The sequence below is a fragment of the Salpingoeca rosetta genome (assembly GCF_000188695.1).
Source record: "Salpingoeca rosetta unplaced genomic scaffold supercont1.18, whole genome shotgun sequence".
NCBI lineage: Eukaryota > Choanoflagellata > Craspedida > Salpingoecidae > Salpingoeca > Salpingoeca rosetta.
The window spans coordinates 361,766-380,450 of NW_004754916.1; the positions used below are offsets into that span (position 1 = coordinate 361,766).

The 18,685-nt window shown below is 56.6% G+C and overlaps 6 protein-coding genes across 6 annotated transcripts in view; 4 read left to right on the top strand and 2 right to left on the bottom strand.

Moving 5' to 3' along the window:
* The window catches only part of PTSG_06498 (methionyl-tRNA synthetase), a 5,439-nt gene extending 4,494 nt beyond the window's left edge, over positions 1 to 945 (top strand). Inside the window, exons 14-15 of the mRNA XM_004991822.1 lie at positions 400 to 479; positions 633 to 945. Of these exons, the coding sequence (XP_004991879.1) occupies positions 400 to 479; positions 633 to 711 (159 nt within the window). The 3' untranslated portion in view covers positions 712 to 945. The remainder of the gene's footprint in view (positions 1 to 399; positions 480 to 632) is intronic.
* PTSG_06499 (uncharacterized protein) lies at positions 817 to 3,337 on the bottom strand. The gene is made up of 5 exons (XM_004991823.1): positions 3,155 to 3,337; positions 2,791 to 2,875; positions 2,383 to 2,513; positions 1,797 to 2,105; positions 817 to 1,579 (listed from the first exon to the last, which is right to left on the bottom strand). Exons 1-5 carry the CDS (start codon positions 3,200 to 3,202, stop codon positions 1,484 to 1,486), a joined length of 669 nt encoding a protein of 222 aa, XP_004991880.1. The 5' UTR covers positions 3,203 to 3,337; the 3' UTR covers positions 817 to 1,483.
* A 170-nt stretch (positions 3,338 to 3,507) lies between these two features.
* PTSG_06500 (uncharacterized protein) lies at positions 3,508 to 7,570 on the top strand. The gene is made up of 11 exons (XM_004991824.1): positions 3,508 to 3,852; positions 4,060 to 4,198; positions 4,443 to 4,527; positions 4,734 to 4,844; positions 5,060 to 5,148; positions 5,388 to 5,466; positions 5,689 to 5,764; positions 5,947 to 6,041; positions 6,286 to 6,541; positions 6,798 to 6,880; positions 7,163 to 7,570. The coding sequence occupies exons 1-11, from the start codon at positions 3,771 to 3,773 to the stop codon at positions 7,325 to 7,327; spliced, it is 1,260 nt and encodes a 419-aa protein (XP_004991881.1). The 5' UTR covers positions 3,508 to 3,770; the 3' UTR covers positions 7,328 to 7,570.
* Positions 7,571 to 9,700: 2,130 nt separating this feature from the next.
* PTSG_06501 (TK protein kinase) lies at positions 9,701 to 17,178 on the top strand (the record flags this gene model as incomplete). Its single annotated transcript, XM_004991825.1, has 12 exons — positions 9,701 to 9,814; positions 10,110 to 10,412; positions 10,567 to 10,632; positions 10,840 to 11,006; positions 11,315 to 11,470; positions 11,789 to 12,275; positions 12,542 to 12,697; positions 12,914 to 12,997; positions 13,270 to 13,324; positions 13,553 to 13,717; positions 13,982 to 14,052; positions 14,236 to 17,178. 12 exons carry the CDS (start codon positions 9,701 to 9,703, stop codon positions 17,176 to 17,178), a joined length of 4,767 nt encoding a protein of 1,588 aa, XP_004991882.1.
* Positions 17,179 to 17,247: 69 nt separating this feature from the next.
* PTSG_12448 (uncharacterized protein) lies at positions 17,248 to 17,699 on the top strand. Its single transcript, XM_004991826.1, has one exon. It carries the CDS (start codon positions 17,333 to 17,335, stop codon positions 17,645 to 17,647), a length of 315 nt encoding a protein of 104 aa, XP_004991883.1. The 5' UTR covers positions 17,248 to 17,332; the 3' UTR covers positions 17,648 to 17,699.
* A 328-nt stretch (positions 17,700 to 18,027) lies between these two features.
* PTSG_06502 (TM2 domain-containing protein) lies at positions 18,028 to 18,573 on the bottom strand (the record flags this gene model as incomplete). The annotated part of the gene is made up of 3 exons (XM_004991827.1): positions 18,028 to 18,193; positions 18,382 to 18,457; positions 18,567 to 18,573. The coding sequence occupies 3 exons, from the start codon at positions 18,571 to 18,573 to the stop codon at positions 18,028 to 18,030; spliced, it is 249 nt and encodes an 82-aa protein (XP_004991884.1).
* Between the last annotated feature and the right edge of the window lie 112 nt (positions 18,574 to 18,685).

Sequence of the window (18,685 nt, forward strand, 5' to 3'; positions counted from 1 at the left end):
CTGTAGACACGTGTAGCATATGTTGTCACCTCCCACCGACTCTCTATATCTGTATGCAATCCATACGAAACCTCAACAATCATATAAAAGAAATAAAAAAAAAAAACAAAAGCAACTACAACACATAAAGAGAAAAGAAAAAGATAACTAGTCTAGGTCATCCAATTCGCATGTTGATGTACATTCACACACACACACACACACACACACACACACACACACACACACACACACACACACACACACACACACACACACACACACACACACACACACACGCATTCTCTCCTCGGTCTTATTTGTCGTCAAGGGGTACACACGAGCCTGTGGTCTTTGTCTGTGCATGACGCTCACCACCACTGTGTGTCCATGAACTGCACCGCACCCCTTTCCAAACAGGTCGGTCAGCAGGCGAAGGCTCTGCGTGATCTCCGCGTCGCCAACGCAAGCGAAGAAGACTGCGCCCCAGCAGAGACAAAGTACGCACTTGTGATTGTGATTGTGATTGTGTGTCGTGTCTCTCTCGCTCGTTATGCCTTTCACACATGACATCAGCAACGCAGTACTACACCATCAACTCCTCACTCGTTCCCCTCCCCCTGGCTGTTTCTTTGTGCCCTGCATTGATGTAGACTTGCTGAGCTCAAGGAGCAGCTCGCCTCCCTCAAGCTCAAGATTGAGGAGGAAGAGAAGGCCGAAGGCGACAACTGAGCACCAGCAGAACTGTGTGAGTGTGAGTGCGTGTGTCGCAGCCGCCCTCATACCCACCCCTGTCACCCTTCTCTCTACAGTGTGTTGCTTGTTGAGTGTGTCGAGCGTATTTGTAACACACCTCTTTTATGTGTGCGTCTGCGTGCCTTTGTATGTCCGCCATCATGGCAAAATTAGAAGCGTGCTTTTGACGTTGTTGGTATCTACGATTTCATTCATTGTGAAAGGCGAAGCGACAGGCTACGACAAGCACAAGCGAGGGACAAGAGAGAACAAACGAGCAAAAGAAGAAGAAGAAGAAGAAGGGAGTGAGGAGGAAGGAAGGCAGGTTGCTGCGGCATGTACAATCACAGCAACACAGAGGGAGTGAAACGTGTGCTTGTTGGTGATGTTGTTTGTCTGGCACGCCATCACACACACAAAGGAGACAGGCATGAAAGCAATGCAAACGGACAGAGGAGGAGGAGGAGATGGAGCAGGGTGGGAAGAAGAGCAGGACGGCACAAGGGAAGACAAGGTCTCGTGAACGTGCCTCCATATCTGCTGAGCAGCAACAGCACGTCAACAACGCCAGAGGAAGGACACAATATCCATACACAGCTGAAGAGAAACAAGGGCAACATGCAGTGCGTGAAGCTGGCAACAACAAAAGGAGAGTTTCGCGAGATTCTTGTTGTGTGTCAAATCATTGCAATGATAAAGAAGGGGAGCGATTGTGTGTGCGTGTGCAAGGGGTGGGAGAGGGGTTCTTGTAGTGGTGGCACTGATCAGCTTAGAAGTCATCGTCGTCGTCGATGGGGAGCGGCGCTTGCTGGGCCTCCTGCAGCTCACGCTCGGCCTGGGCAACAGCGGCAGCATCCATCGCAACCTACAAGCAACAAGCAGCACCCAGCACGAACGTGAGCAGCGGCTATGAAGAGCAGGGCAGCGAGAAAACGAAGAACGCACAAGGACTGCTTGATGCAAAGCTGCCAACAACACAGACAAAATACCCGACTGACACGCATACGCGCACAGATACATGCACTACACACACCCACCCACACGCACACCCACACCCACACACCCACAAGCAGACGTCGTACCTCGGGAGGGGCGAGCGCAGGCATTGCCTCAAACTCGAGGTCGGGCTGGCCGGAGAGACGGCGCGCGAGCCAGAGGAAGGGCTTCTCGTAGTTGTAGTTGCTCTTGGCGGAGATGTCGTAGTACTGCAGGTTCTTCTTGCGGTGGAAGGTGATCTGCTTGGGCTTCACGCGGCGCTCCTTGGACAGGTCGACCTTGTTACCGCACAGGACCATGGGGATGTTGTCGCACACGCGGACAAGGTCACGGTGCCACGTGGGAACGTTGCTGTATGTGATACGGGCCGTCACGTCAAACATGATGATGGCGCACTGCGTGTGACAAAGCAGGCAAGGGAAAGAGGGAGGAAGAGAAAAAACATGAGGGTGAGAAGTTGGTGGCACGAAGAACAGGAAGAACAGGAAGAAGCTGGTGAAATCACCATGTATGATGCGTGCTGAGTGAAGAGGAGCATGACAGCCCGCCCCCATCATCAACGCGGGAGCTTATGCACATTGGTGTGCGCCCACGCGCACATAGACAAAGCCACACAAACACACAGGCACAGGCACGCACGAACGTTCGCATATGACAAGGTTGCAAACTCACGTTGCCGTTGATGTAGTAGCCGTCACGGAGGCCACCAAACTTCTCCTGGCCGGCCGTGTCCCAGACATCGAAGCAGATGGGGCCGTGGTTTGTGTTGAACATGAGAGGGTGCACATCGACACCGAGGGTGGCTGTCAAAAGCAAAGCAAAGCAAGCAAAGGTGGACGGGGAAGGAAGGAAGACGTAACGTAGGGAGGAAAGGGAAGGAAGGGAAGGAAGGAAGACATAACACGTGACAGGGTGTGGATGAGAGCACACAAAAGTCATGTGAGTTGGTGAGATGAACAAAAGTAGTTGAAAAGCAGGCACAAAAGGAGCAGGCAAGCAGAAGCACTCGCAAGCAAGCAAGCGAGCGAGCGAGCAAGCAGAAAAGCATGCATGCTGGCAGAAGCTGGGCGGATGACGTACCGACGTATTTCTTCTCAAACTCGCCAGTGATGTGGCGCTTGACGAAGGTGGTCTTGCCGGTACCACCATCACCAACAAGCACGAGCTTGTTGTGCAAAATCAATGGGTAAAACCGCAAGGCAACCAAGGTGAGTGAGAGTGGTTGTGAACACACACACACACACACACACACACACACACACAGGGAGAAAACAACAAGCAAGTCAGCAAGTGTACGCCGTATCCTGTGATGATGATAATGATGTGTGTCGTTCGCGCGGTTTCACGAGGGCGGTCGTCGTGACAGTGGTTGACTCACACAAGACCGCCCACGCAACAAACCACAAACAGTGTCGCTCTCGCTATCTCCCTTTCGTTTGTCTACCTTGAAGCGGGGGCCCGTGAACTCCTGTGCAGACATTTGTTGTGCCATGGCGAGGGTTGCCTTTTGCGAGGTCAGGGAGGGTCGGGGAGAAGACGCGGGAACTCGGTCGCAGTCGTATGCAGAGGCAGGCGGAGGATGCAGTGACGCACGCAGAAGAAGAAGACAGGCAGTGAGGAAATGAAAGTTTGCAAGCAAGAGGGAGGAAGGAAGGAAACCACACACACGAGGTTTTGGCCGTTTTTCCGGTTCTTGGCTGTTACACCTGCAGACTTTCCAAACCGGTTTTTTCGAGCTGTCAAGTTTGGCAGCAAACGTCACAGCCGTATAAAACACCACAAAATGTATTCATCTGACTGGCTGGCTGGCCAACCAAAGCAAGCAAGCAACAAGAGCGACCACGACGACGACGACTGTCGTGTCATCCACACAGCCACCCAAATAAGAGCACATCCACGCTCATAGACACACACCCATAATCACACACATCTGCATCCACATCCACACACGCACAGAGACATCGATCGGTTTTTATCCACAGCAAGCCCAAGTGCATACAAGCAAGCAATCAAGCAAACCAGCCAGCTAACAACCAGTTGAGGCTGTCATTACAACACACATGGCAAGCACGGCTTCTGGGAAGGTGCGCCCGCGCAAGGCGGGCTCATCACCATCAACAGAGGAGGACAAGGCCAGCAAAGGTGCGTTGAATTTTCGGATTGGGTGCCATGTGTGTGTGTGTGTGTGGGTGTCGGGATATTCAAAAAAAGGTTGGCTGTGAAAGAAGAGAGATCAGGGATCACGTGGATGCAGGGAGATCAGGGATCATGTGCTGGTGAAATGTACACGTTGTTGTCAGCACAGCGCCGCTCACACCTCCGTCGTGTTGGGAAAACCGCTGGCAACAGCTCGCGAGGAGAAGCTGGCCGCCCTCAAGCATGAGCTGCGTGCCGCACGTAAACAAGTGGTGCTGTGGAAGAAGCCACTGGCCACGCTGTTCCACTTTGTGCTTGAGCTGGGCGTCCTTCTCTTCTCCTTGCTTGAATGGTGTGTGCACAGATGGCAGTAGTGGCTGCTGCCTGTTTAACCGCCACGGGCTTGGTCTCGGGGGTTGGGGTTTGGTGTGTTCCGTGTGCGTGTGTGCGTGTGTGTGTGAATGCGTGTGTGTGTGAATGCGTGTGCGCATGTGTGCGTGTGCGCGTGTGTGCGTGTGCGCGTGTGTGCGTGTGTGTGCGTGACTGCTGTCACTCACGTGTTGCTCATCACCACTCCCTTGTATGTGCTTGTGCAGGGTGTGGAACCGCAAGTTTGTTGTGTTTGGAGTCCTGTCCCTGACTAGCTACGCCGCATACATCCTCATGACCACAACGTCACCGGTGTGTGTGTGTGTGTGTGCGTGTGTGTTCAGTGTGTACGCTGCGCGCGCGCTCTCTCTCTCTCTCTCTTCCTCTCTGTGTGGTGCGTTTTCAATGCTGCTGCTTCCGAAGGGTCGTGTCGAAAGCATAGGCTGCAGGCTAACGCGTGACTTTACTGGTGCCATGCTGTGTGCGCTGCCTATTCTTGTTCTCATTTGCCGGTTCAGGAGTTGCAGTATGTTGCGTACAAGATCAAGGAAGCGGCGTTCTGGTGCTTCCTTGGCATCCTCTCTTCCGTGGGCCTTGGCACAGGTCTCCACACCTTCATCCTCTTCCTCGTGAGTGGCCGCAAGTGTGTGTGTGTGTGTGTGTGTGTGTGTGTGTGCGCGTGCACTGTGTGTGTGTGTGTGCACTGTTGTGCGCATGTGAATGGTGAAACAAGTGCAGTGTTTGCTCATTCTTCAAGCTGAGTTTTCAATTGCACTGCCTCGTTACCTGCCTCCCCGTCACCACAACACCGTCGTATCACACCACACGCCCGTATGACCGCCAGGGCCCGTACATTGCGCACGTGACGATGCACGCGTATGCCTGCGGAACACTCGACTTTGGGCCCCAGATTGACTCCACTCGCCAGAGCACGTGGGTTTGCGCTGCAGCCAGAGCGCTTGTGTGAAAGTCTTGTCATGTGTGAGGTGGTTGCGTTGTGATGTGTTGTGATGTTGTGATGTGCTGTCATGCGATATCATGCAATGTGGTTTCTTGTGCATGTGCGTGTGTGCGTGTGTGTTGTCATGTGCTGCGTTGGGTGCAAAACTGTGCTCCCCATAACATGCAGCACGTCATCACACGCGCTCATCCATCCACATCATCTGTGTCAGGTGGTCTGCCGTGGACTGCCCGCCAGAGCCCGAGGGTGGCTGGACCGACCCCATCACCATCCTCGCAGTCATCTCAAAGGTGTGCGTGTATGTTGTGTGGCGCTGTGTGTGGCGCTGTGTTCGTGTCGTGTGACTGTGTGTCGTGTTGTGTGTGTGTCGTGTTGTGTGTGTCGAGGAATATACGTTGTTTTGCACTGCTTGTTCCTCGCGCTAGGAGCAAGGAGCACGTGAGCGAACAAACGGCACTGCCACAACAGCCGTTCCCTCACCACTGTTTGCGTGTGCTCCTCCGTGGCCTCAGATCCGCTATCCTGCGATGATGTGGGGCGCCGGCACCGCCATTGGCGAACTCCCGCCATACTTTGTCGCGCGCGCAGGTGTGTGTGCATGTGTGTGCGTGTGTGTGTGAATGTGTGTGTGTGTGAATGTGTGTGTGTGTGTGTACACGGAATCAAGTGTGGATCCAGAGTTACCACCCAGCACCACAAGCACTGCCACCATTGCCATTACCACCACTCACCCTTGCCTCTGTCGTTGTGTACCCCCTTCCCCCGTGCAGCGCGACTGAGCGGGGAGGACCCTGATGATGAGGACTTGGAGGAGTTCCATGAGACGCTCAAGGACGAGAGCGCAAATTTTGTTGCCCGCACAAAGGTGGGTGTCCTGCTGCGACCAATGTGTGCACGCGGTGCGTGCGTGCCTGTGCGTGGTGCGTGTGCGTGTGCTCGCATGCGTTTGTGTTGTCTGCTTGATTTTTCTTCTTCTCACAACCTCACCGCACAACACACACACACACACACACACACACACACACACACACACACACACACACACACACACACACACACACACACACACACACACACACACACACACACACATACTGCGGCTGTTGCAGCGCTTTGTGCACAACTTGGTGCAGCGTGCCGGGTTCTGGGGCATCTTTGCGTGTGCAGCCATCCCGAATCCGCTCTTTGACTTGGCCGGCATCACCTGCGGCCACTTCCTGATCCCCTTCACAACCTTTTTCTCGGCCACCGTCCTAGGAAAGGCGGTGGTAAAGGTGCACATCCAGGTCTTCATCCTCGTCACCTCCATGAGCAAACCGGTGTTCAACGGCGTCCTCGACGCCCTCGCAGGCATCCCACTCATCGGTGCGTGTGTGCGTGTGTATGATTATGTTTGCGTGTGAGTGTTGATGATGATGTGTGAATTGCACAACAGATGCAACCACTGCACACGATCTGGTGTGGCTGGTTCCTCATCCACACAACACACAAACTCACACACAAACTCACACACACACACACACACATACACACACACACACACACACACACGCATGCACACACACATCCCTTGCCTTGTCCTCACTCCCCACTTATCCTCACACCCCCCCTCCTTGCTCAGGCCCGTCTGCTGCGGAATCGCTGCGGGAGATGCGCGCCAGCACAGAGGCCAAGTTTATGAGCAACCACGTCGAGGAACCAAAGGTCAGCAGCACGTGGCGGGTGTGCTTGCTCACTGCGGGTGCTACCTTTGCTTGCCGTCTCGTTGCTATCTTTGCTTGTTGATGTTTGTCCACACGCAACGGATACAACGCACGACATGCAGTACACATCACACATCACTCAGCACACAGCACTCAGCACGCAACACACTACCGTGCCCCCCTCTTCAAACCCACCGCCCATGCCAACCAACTATCCATTCACCCACCCATTTTCCATTCCAACCACTCGCTCATCTCCCTTGTCAATGCACCCCGTGTACAGACGAACCTGTTTGCCGTGGTGATGGCAGTGCTGGTGATTGGGATGATTGCGTTCTTCCTTGTCTCAATCATCAACCAGCTTGCGCAACGAAACGTGCACAGGCAGGATAAGAAGAAGCTGCAGACCAAGGTGGGCTCCCTTTCCCCACCGCCCCAGCGCAAGTGAATCACAGGGACCGGGGGGGTGGTGATGGTGGTGGTGGTGGTGGGCAAAGCGCATCTGGGTACAGTGACAGGCCACGAGGAGGGACGATGTATGCGCGTGTGTACGCGTGTACGTATGTGTGCGTGTTTGTGCGTGTTTGTGAATGATTGCTGCTACTGAAGTTGTGATGCTACTGCTGGTGAATTGTGGCTGTTGGTGTTGTGTGTGTGTGAATGAAATCCGCGCATGAAGAGAGAGACAGAGAGACGTAACAGGGAAGAAGGGAGGGAGTGCGTGCGAGAGAGAGACAGAGAGAGACAGACAGAGACTTACAATCAGCACACACGGGATACACATCTACACATTCATAGATGCAAACACAAGACAGACAGACAGACAGACAGACAGACAGACAGACAGACAGACAGACAGACAGACAGACAGACAGACAGACAGACAGACACCCGACACACACACACAGACACACACACAGACACACAGACACTGAGACACGAATTCAAACCATCCCCGCGACATCGCCCCGACCCCACAACACACACACACACACACACTGCAACGGCAACGCCAACAGCAACCGACCAATCAGGTCCCGCATTGCTGTCAACGACATGACATCCCAACGAATAATGACGAATGTTTTACTCTATATTTCGGCAACGCGCATGACGAGAGTTTTCCCTGTCGTTGTTTTTTTTTTCTTGGCACCGCCCACTCTCTCAAGAAGGCGGAAGGAGGCGGAGACGAACGAAGACGAGGTTTGAGACCACCCACCCCCTGCACCACACGCGCGCACACGCACGCCAACAACAAAGAAGGACGCCTGGCCTTGGTCGCTTGCCTTGCTTGCTCGCTTGGTTGGTGTTGTGCCTCGCCCACACAACAAGAACAACACGAACAACGCATCACACACACTCTCCCTCCCTCACACATACTCTTTCAATCTCTCCGTTGTGGGTGTCGTCACACACACGTCGATCCGTGTGCCTGTGTGTCTGTGACACCTTTCAAGCTCTCCTCACAGTGCAGCATCCAAGACTCACATTGATTCCCCCCTCCCCCAATTCTCTTCATTGCGTATCTTTCAATTGTCCTTCTCCCTCTGCTATAGCACCCCCCTCCTCCTCGTTACACAACCCACTGCGAGCGTCACTCGTCCTCTCTCTTTGCCTCTTGTGTAACCCCCCTTCCACATATCTCTTCATCCACCCACCTCTTCTTTTCCTCAGTGCATCGCAAGCGCATGGCGTGGCTGAGATCTGCACCCTCTTTGTAACAGATCCGGTTTTGGGTGTCACGCGGGTGCGGGAAACCAGGGTGCAAGTGGACCTGAAGCCACGCCTCCCTCCCACACGCCACGTGATGCGTCTGCCACAGCCACAGCCACCACCGCCGCAGCGAGCACACAAGGCCTTGAGCTGTGTCCATGATGGTGGCGCAGGGGAGCGCACGCGGGCTCCAGCGAGGCGGCAGCGTCGACGCACTGTGCTGCCTGCCACTCACACGAGCAGCGTTGGCGGCGGGCGCGCGGGTTCGGCGCTTGCCACCTTGTTCTTCTTCCTGCTCACGTCCTCGGCCATGCTCGTGCCGTTGACGGTGCTGGTGTGTCCTGGCAGCGCCGATGCTGCGCCCGTACCGGCCGCGAGTCCGCTGCGTGCGCGCCTTGTGCTGCCTGCCAACACCCCTCTCCTTCGCCACGACATACACCGCCGTGCAGCCAACGACACCACAACCACAACCACAGTGAATGCGACCACAACAACAACCACAACTGCAGCGAATGCAACAACAGCGGTGTTCACCACCACCACCACCACAACAACAACTACAACAACAGCAACCACAACAACAACCACTGCGACAACCACAACAACAGTGACTACAGCAAACAACACGACCACCAAGACTGTGGTCAACCCAGCTGCGTCCTCCCCATCTTCATCAACAGCACACAACGCAACAACAACAGCAACGAGCGAACCCACACCGACAGCTGGGCCAACACGTGGCTCTGGCACCGACAAGGAGCCATGGTACGAGGAGTACCTCTACTACATGATAGGGGCCGGCGCGCTGATTGTCATCCTTGTCATTGTGACCGTCGTGCTGTGCTGCTGCGGATGCAGTCGCTGCTGTTCGTGCTGCCGCAACAGCAACTGCTGCTGCTATTGCTGGTCAGGCGCCAAGCAACCCTCCTCCTCCTCCTCTTCCTCCTCCTCATCGTCAACAAAGGCCCAGCCGTCATCATTAACCAAGATAGCGTCCACGAGAGATGGCGCATGCAAAGTGAGGGTGGACCGGGGTTTGGCTTTTGACAGCGACGCAGAGGCGCTTGAGCTGCAGTTGACGCGGCACCACCAGCTGCTGGCCGACCCGATGTTGGCACGTGCGCACCTGAAGGGCTACGAGCACCCGCCCCCGCTGTACGAACAGCTCATGGAGATGATCGACGAGCCATACTTTCGCAAGTTTCCTCGATCAAACCTCACGGTGCGTGCGTGTTTGTATTTGTTTCTGTGTATGCGTGTGTGTGTGTGTGTTTTTGTGTGCGTGCGTTTGTGTGTGTGTGTTTGTGTGTGCGTGCGTTTGTGTGTGTGTTTACATGGTTCGTATTTGTTTTTTGTTTTTCTCTCTCTCTCTCTCTTTATGTGTGTGTGTGTTCCTTGTGTTTGCACGCCATTCCCTCCACCACCACGTATGGGCACCTCCCCATAATCAACTCACACGTCCCCCCCCCTAATCACATTCCCCCACCTGCCAACTTCGCTCTCCCCCACCTGCGCAGGTGCTTGAGAGCATTGCATCGGGCCACTTTACACAGACGCACCGCGCGCTATTGCGCAACATTGACGGCGACACGGCACCTCTTTCCGTGGACATGAAGACAGCACTCAGTGACATCGGCAGAACGAAGCTGCTGCAGGAGGCTGTGATTGCAGCCCAGTTTACGCACCGCAACGTGCTTGCGCTTGTTGGCGTAGCACCTGATTCGCCCCATGGGTTTGCGGCGGTGTACGAGCACGTGGAGAAGGGCCCGCTGGACCGCTACCTGCGCATGTCCAGCGAGAGTACGTCGCTCCCACGCAAGGTGCGTCCAATGGTGATGATTGGTGATTGGTGATGATGCCTTGGATGGATGGCATGTTCGTTGAGGGGTTATGGCTGTCTGTTGTTGATTTGGGTTTTGGTTCGCTCACACCAGCCCAAACTCCTGCCCCGTCCTGTTTCTTCCTTATCTCCAGGTCCAGATGATGTGCGACGTTGTTGCCGGCATGCGCTACTTGGCTCACCACTCCTTTGTCGTAGGGGTGAGTACCCTGCTGCGTGTGTATGTGCGTGCGTGCATTCTTGTGTAAATGCGCGCGTGTGCGTGTGCGTGTGTGTGCATTCTTGTGTGTGTGTGTGCTTGTGTGCCAAGCACTTTCCATTTTCACGTGCCTCCAACTCCCTCCCATTTCTCCAACCTCACCACCACCACCACCACCATCGCCACGACTGTTGCCCGCTGTGCACAGGATCTGACTGCCCAGCACGTGGTGGTTGACATTGACTGCACGTGCAAGATTGGTGGCTTTGGTGTCACGCGTGATGTCTCAGACACATCCAACACGGCAACCGACCTGCGCATACGCTGGGCAGCACGCGAGCTGCTACCACCAGCGGAGGTGGTGGCGACGCTTGCGTGGCGGCGGTCTGGTGACAGCGGACTCGATGTCCCCCTCCACGTCATTGCAGCGCAGGCACACACCGTGCAGTACACCCAGGATGCTACAACACGTGCGTCTTCAGTTGTGTGTGTGTGCGGTTACTTGTGTGGTGGCATTAGTGTGTGCTTTTGTGTGTGGTTGCTTGTGTGGTGAGAGTGAGTGTGTTTGTGTGTGTGTTTGTGTGTGTGTGTGTGTGCATGCCCATGCGATTGCTTGTTGCACGCCACACCAAGCCATGTCCTCTCTGGCAACTCACACGTGCGTTGTCATGACACGATGCCAGGATGACGGACGTGTGGGCGTTTGGGGTTGTGCTGTGGGAGATTATGTCGCGTGGGGAGCGTCCCTTTGGGCAGATGACCGACAGCAAGATTGTCGCCGCCGTGCACAGGGGCGAGCGCCTGCACCCGCCCATCCAGTGCCCCGTCGATATCTACAGGTCTGCACAGCATAGCGTGCCGTGGCTTTGGTCTTGGATTGTACTTGTGGATCGTACTTGTCCTGTCTCATCTACAATTCGCACACACGCACACACACACACACAGACAATACACAGACACACACAGACACAGACACAGACACAGACACAGACACAGACACAGACACACACAGACACACACAGGCACAGACACAGACACATACACAGACACAGACACAGACACAGACACAGACACAGACACGCTCGCTCACCCCCACCACCCCCATTCCACCACCCCTGCGCCTCGTCTCTCCATATGCGTGTGCGCGTGTGTGTCAGGGTGATGATTGAGTGCTGGCATCCTGATCCGCTTCGCCGTCCGTCCTTCGACGCCCTCGCCGCCACGCTCGAGAGCATACGCACCGTTGTCGGCGATCCAGAGACAACCGAGGAGACGAACATCGACGCTGCGGTTGCTGCTGCTGCTGCTGCTGGTGGTGGTGGTGGTGGTGGTGGTGGTGTGACGAATGCGTCCACTGCTGCCCCTGGTGCTGCTGTTGGTGCAGTGTCATCGACAGCTGCTGCCACCGTCAACACCAGCACCGGCAACAGCCGCACCACCACGCCATCTTCCACCACTGCAATAGCAGCTGCTACTGGCTCATCAAGCAGAGGCGACAGGGCAGGCGGGGCGACCACCACCACGAGTTCATCCACTCTGACAGGTGTTGGCGGTGGTGTTTGGACTGCGCACGCGCCGGAGTTGTCGCGATCTGCGAGCGATGACAGCAAGGGCGCACGGGAGAAGGAGCTCGCTGCACTTCAGGTGGGCTCTTCTTGTCGTGATTGTGTTGGTTTGTGTGCACGTGAGAGGCCCCCGGGGAGGGGAGGGGTTACGGTCGTTTTGCTATCCCTTCTTTCCGTGCGATGTGTGTGCGAAACACACACATACACATGCATTCACACACATACATACACACGCACTCACATACACATGCATTCACATGCACACACACACACACACACACACACACACACACACACACACACACACACACACACACACACAACATCATCATCATCATCAAACAGCGGTCGTACGTGGGCATGGCAGTACCGCCGTCGACAACAGCACAAGTGGTAGCGTCGCTGGCAAAGGAGATCGCGCGTCGCGGCTCGGACGAGCTTGCAGGCAAATCGGCAGCAACGTCCGGAATCGAGTCCATGGCCGTCTCGGACGACACAAAGGTGCCGCATGCATACACTCTGTGCGCGTGCTTGTGCACGTGTTTGTTGTTGGAGTTTTGGGTGCATGCTTGTGTGTGTGTGTGTGTGTGCATTTGCGTGGACGCATGTGGCTTGTGGCCGATGTGCTCGTCACATCATACCGTGCGTTGGCTCGATTGCCACATGTCACACACCGTAACTCACAGCACACTTCACTGCGCACGACCACACAACCAGGCGTCGAGCCAGGCGGCTGCACGGTCGTCAGAGGTGTCCAAGACAGCACCGCGGCGCCTCTCGTCCTCAACCACTGCGCCCCAAGTACGCACACGCACACGCACACTCACACGCACACTCACACGCACACGCACACGCACACGCACACGCACACGCGCACGCACACGCACACGCACACGCACACGCACACGCACACGCACACGCACACGCACACGGCGTTTGTGGTTGCATCTATTTGCGTGCGTGCTTTCTGCTTGCACCTGCATGTACGTATATGTGCGAACCGTATGCACTTTCATTATGCTCACAACCATGTCCACCACCCATTCCGTCCCCGTTGTCTTTTTTGCCTGCAGGTGTCTTCGCCACTCGCCCGGCGCAAACCGGCCTTCACGAAACTTTTTGATCCACGTGAGTGTGCGGACGCGTGTTATTTGTGGATTGTTGCAACACCAATGCCGTCAAATGTGCCGTTGTGCACCCACGTGTCACCTCCTCACGTGTCACACCTCCCCTTTGCCTCATGCCGCCCACTATCTCTTTGAACGTTCATTGGCCCACTCAATTTTTGCGCTCACACGCTCGTTATCCTTCCACCACGTCACCACACCCTGACTATTCACCCCCTTCCAATGACAGCTGGTGCCGGCAAAGACAGCGAGGGCAACGATAGTGTTGAGGATGTGTTCACGAGCAAGACCGGCAAGGACACGAGTGCTGGTGTACCCATGGCGAAGGAGCCCAACAACTATCTCGAGATTATGCCCCACGATGTCAACCAGACCTTCCCTCGCATGAAGCCAAGTCAGTTACCATGGCCGTACTCGTGAACACGTGTGTGTGTCTTTGTTCTCGTGCTTGTTCTTGCAGTTGTTTGGTCTCGTGCTTGTTGTGTGTTTTGTTTGTTCTTGCGCTTGTTTGTTTGTGTGCGTGTTTGTTTGTTCCGCACTGGTATCGGCAACACTACCTGCATGTTGCTCACCTCCATGCTCATCCTCCTGCCGCCTCTTCACACTCTTGTCACGCCACTCTTTCTTATCCCTGTTTTGTTTTTCTCGCTCGGTACAGGTGTACAGCAGCGCGCCCGCGACAGGGACAGCGACGGCGACAAGCACAGCGACGAAGACGATGCGTACCAGGTGCGTGGCGCCAGCGGACCTTGCACATGTGTTTGTGTGTGTTTGTGTGTTTTGTGTGTTTGCTCAAACCCCCATTTTCTCGACGCTGTTGTCGATTTGCTTCCACCACCGCCATTCCAATCACCACGGCTCACCTCTTATCCCCTCCCCTCTCCTCAAAACCGATGACGCCACGACTACCAGCCCGAGCAGCTTGGCGAGCAGAACAAGGCCGTGTCGACACCAACGCTGTCCGGGCGGCGCTCCATTGCCCGCCGCCTTCTCGCCTCTGCTGCCTCATCAGCCAGCACGCACGCTGCTGCTGCCGCGGACACAGCAGGAGAGGCAACAGATGCAACAACTGGTGCACCAGCACTGGCGATACCGTCGTCACCGGGAACAACAACGACAGCATCGACGACAACGTCAACCACGATGCTGCCGTCGAGTCCGCTCACGCCGCTGCTCACCACGCCCGCCACCCGTGTTGGCCGCTACACCAACCGCGATGGCGATGATGGGGATGATGGGGATGATGGGGATGATGGTGATGTAGGGAGTGATGGCCGCTGCATTGCCCACCGCCCCCGCGGCCGCGTTGCACCCGGGGACGTGTTCATTACCACCACCAACGACGACGATGACGAGGGTGAGGGCGATGGCGGCGGTGGCCTGGACGAGAGCACGGCTGCGCTGCTGCCCCACTCGTCGTCGCCACCCGATTCCCCGCGCAAGACCGCGATGAGCCTGGCGCTTGAAGGGGTGAAGCGATCGCCCCAGCACCGCGTCGAGGGTCCACCACAGCGGCCCAAGAGCGAACACTTTCCAAGCGGCAGCGGCAGCGGTGGCGGTGGTGGTGGCGGTGGTGACCATCGGCCACACATCCCACCGCTCGTGCCCTATCAGACCATCCGTCCCCACGCCAAGGCGGCAACGATGGCTGCAACAACAGCAACAGCAACAGCAACAGGAACAACAGCCACGACACCGCCACGGTCGTTCCTGCACCGGCAGCGGAGCGGGGAGACGGCCGAGGACGTGCAGGCGGCATTTGAGGCAGCAGTGGCAGCAGCGGCGGCACTCGACGAGGGCATGACACACTCCAATGCATCCGCCACCACGAACAGCAATGCAACAGCAGCGACAACGGCAGCACCAGCAGCAGCGGTTGGCGTGGGGTCGTCGCTGTCGAGAACGACTGCTGGTTCGCCGCACCATTCCCATCGCCAGCACTTGCACCCGCACCGCCACTCGCACCACTCGCACCACTCGCACCACTCGCACCACTCGCACCACCACCCACACACACCCGTGCATGTTGGCCCACAGCCACACGCCCACGCCCACCTTCACGCCCACGGCACTGCGCAGACACAGGGGTACTATGCTCCGTTTGCTGGGAGTCCCGGCAGCACGAGCCGCCGCAGCAGCACGGGCAGTGGCGCCCCGCGGAGCAGGCTTGGTAGCGGGCACGTCGTGTCTGGACGGCGGGTGGTCAAGCGAACACTTACACTCTCGGGTGCAGCGAAGACGGATGGTGGCGGTGATGGGAACAAGGCAGAGGTGAACCAGGACAGTCCTGTCGACACTGGCGACGACAACGACAACGACAACGATGGCGATGGCGACGGCGCCAGTGATGCCGCTGTCGGTTGTGGTGAGGATGGGAAGGGCGCAAAGAAGCGAGCGACGCCGCCCGAGCGCCGGACGCACCACCGCCGGCCCCTCCACCACCGCCTCCGCTACTTCTGGGACCGCAGTGGCAACAGCAACAGCAGCAGCAGCAGTGGTGGCACACGCACGCAGGCTGCGTCAGGCACACAGCACCAGAAGGAGCAGCAAGATGACGGCAGCACCAATGGAGCAGCAATTGTTGAGGAAGAAGTGCAGGTTACAGCGGACCGCTCGCCTGCTGATCATGACCGTGGTGACGATGATGATGATGATGGACGCGGCGGTGGTGGGGAGGAGGACGTGAACGAGCACGACATGTCGCTCATGTCTGAGGCGGAGCGAGCACCACCGGGTGAGGAGCTTGAGGTGATGGATCGCATGCACAACCGCGCCCCGCTCGTGCCGCAGCGCAGCGTCGACTCTGCAGAAAGCGTACACAGCATCCCAGCACACGCTGCCGGTGCGCACACGGCGCTGCGCTTTGCAGACTTGCCTTCCATTGCTCGCGCTGATGGCCACCACCCGCATCATCACCAGCAACAGCAGCAGCATGGAACCTCGCCGCTTCCCCTGTTTAGTACAGGGCCTGCCTCGTCTCACCCGGCCACCCCGCCGTTTGTGTCGCTGCCGCCACCACCGTCGCCGCCACCAGCGACAGGCACGACGGCAGGTGCACGCACCCGTGCATCCCCATCATCACCATCATCACCATCATCACCGTCATCACCATCGCGTCTGTCACCATCACTGCAAGCGCCCGTGGCTGGTGAGAGCAGTGCTGCCGTGCTGCCAGACAAGAACGACACGACGCGCGGTCGCGGGTTCATCTTCTCGCGTATCCGCCAGTTTGCGACATCGCTGGGCGGGCACCGCAGTGAGGGCGAATTTGTTCCCGAGCCCGACGCCGACGCCGGCGCCATTGTGGAGGCGTGGGCCCCTGCTGCGCAGACACCACCACGGCCAACTGCAGCAACAGCGGGCACAGCAACAGCAGCAACGACAGCACCAGGTGCGGCTGTTGCCCTGCCGTCGTCGTCGTCGTCGTCGTCAGCCCGCCAACACGACGCCCATCGGCACCAGCAGCATCAGCGCGTGTTTGAAGAGCAGCCGTTCACGTCCTCACCGCTGGTGCGAGCGTCGCCGTCGCGCGCATCATCGTCGTCACTCACCATCCTGCGTCGCCAGGGCAACGTGAGCGCACCGCTGCACCACCAGCACCACCACCACGGCCATGATGGTGGTGATGGTAGGGGCAGCAGCCACCAGGACGGACACGTTGGCGGTGAGCACCGGCAGTTGTGGAGTGTGCCGTCAGCACACGCACGCCGTGGCCAAGGCGGCGATGGTGATGGAACTGGCACCTTCATTGCCGATAGCAGTGGAAGTGGAAGTGGAAGTGGTGGTCATGGTGATGTGTCACCGCGCCCGTCCTCGCCGCCACCAGGCGTGCTCCCAGGATCAGCAATGCCGTGACGGCCATTCATATGTGTGTGTGTGTGTGTGTGTGTGTGTGTGTGTGTGTGTGTGTGTGTGTTTGTGTGTGTTTGTGTGTGTGTGTGTGTGTGTTTGGATTCATCCATCTCTCCTTTTCGCACAGGTTTGAGCAACTGTGTTGCCGCTTGAGTGAATGTCATGTGTTCATGTTTGTGCGTTTATGGCTACGTGTTGGTGTTGGTGTGAGAGGTTGTGCATACATACGTTTGCTGTTGCAGTTTGTGTTACGTGTGCTTCTTATTGTTGTTGTCACTTGCTACTCTGTTGGCGTGACCTTAGCTGCCCGATACTAGACGCACTTTATCTCCAGCAGTGCACGCACTCTTGTACATACACATACCCATGTGCACTGTCTGTTGTTCATTTTCCATCTCCCCTTCCCCCCTTCCCCCCGTTCCCCCCTCAAGACCTGCGCTGCTGTGTGATTGATTGCTTGGCTCAAAACTAGAACGAGCCAGCTGTTACCTCTCCCTTCAATACACAGAACAAACAACAGAGAACAGACAACAGAGAACAGACAACAGACAACAGACAACAAACAACAGAGAACAAACAACGTGCACGTGTCGCTGTCAAGGGGAGTGGGGGGTCGAGTGAGGGGCAGCGTTGGGTACGGGCTGTCACATCACGACGCGTCATGCCATGGGCGCGTGTGTGCATGTGATTGTCGTTGCCATTCGCATGTTGGTCGTTGTATTGTCATTGTGTGTAACGCATGACTTGAATGCACGGTGCTGGAACATGTGCACAGCAACGACTGAGCGATAGCACCACGCTAAGATGGGCATGCAGAATACGATTAGGCGAGAAAGGCAGCTTGTGTGCGTGTCATGCGAGGACCCAGTGTCCCTCTGGGTGGAGGAAGCCGACGGCGACGAGGATGGCATCAACCATTGACCAGACAGCGAGCCCGCCAAACGACAGCAGCTTGAACACCCCATATCCAATGTCGCCCAGGTAGAACCGATCAGCACCAAACCCGCCAAGCGTGGCGCTGCACAGAGGGAGGAGGTGATGTAGGAGGTGGGGGGAACGAAGGGAGGTGATACGGGTTTGATGGATGGTGACGCGTGTGAGTAAGGATAGGCGAGGAAGGGAGAGGAAGAAGCAGGTTTGTGGGTGTGCGCAATGTGTGCAAGTTGTGCGTTGTGGGTGCAGGAGTGGTGGGTGTGGTCGCCTGACCTGTAGAGGAATGCTGAGGACCACACTTTCCCCGACGACCAATTGCACTTGCGGTTCTTTGAGAACTCCCGCGCGCCTGTTCGAGCAGCATGCAAGAGGGGGGGGGGAATCATAAACGTGTGAGTATGTGTGTATGTGTGTATGTGTGTGTGTCAGAGGAGCGACAGGCTTGGAACAGCCCTTACACCACATCCGAACACACACACAGACACACACACACACACACACACACACACACACACACACACACACACACACACACACACACACACACACACACGCACCCAGGCAGAGTGTGTTTGGA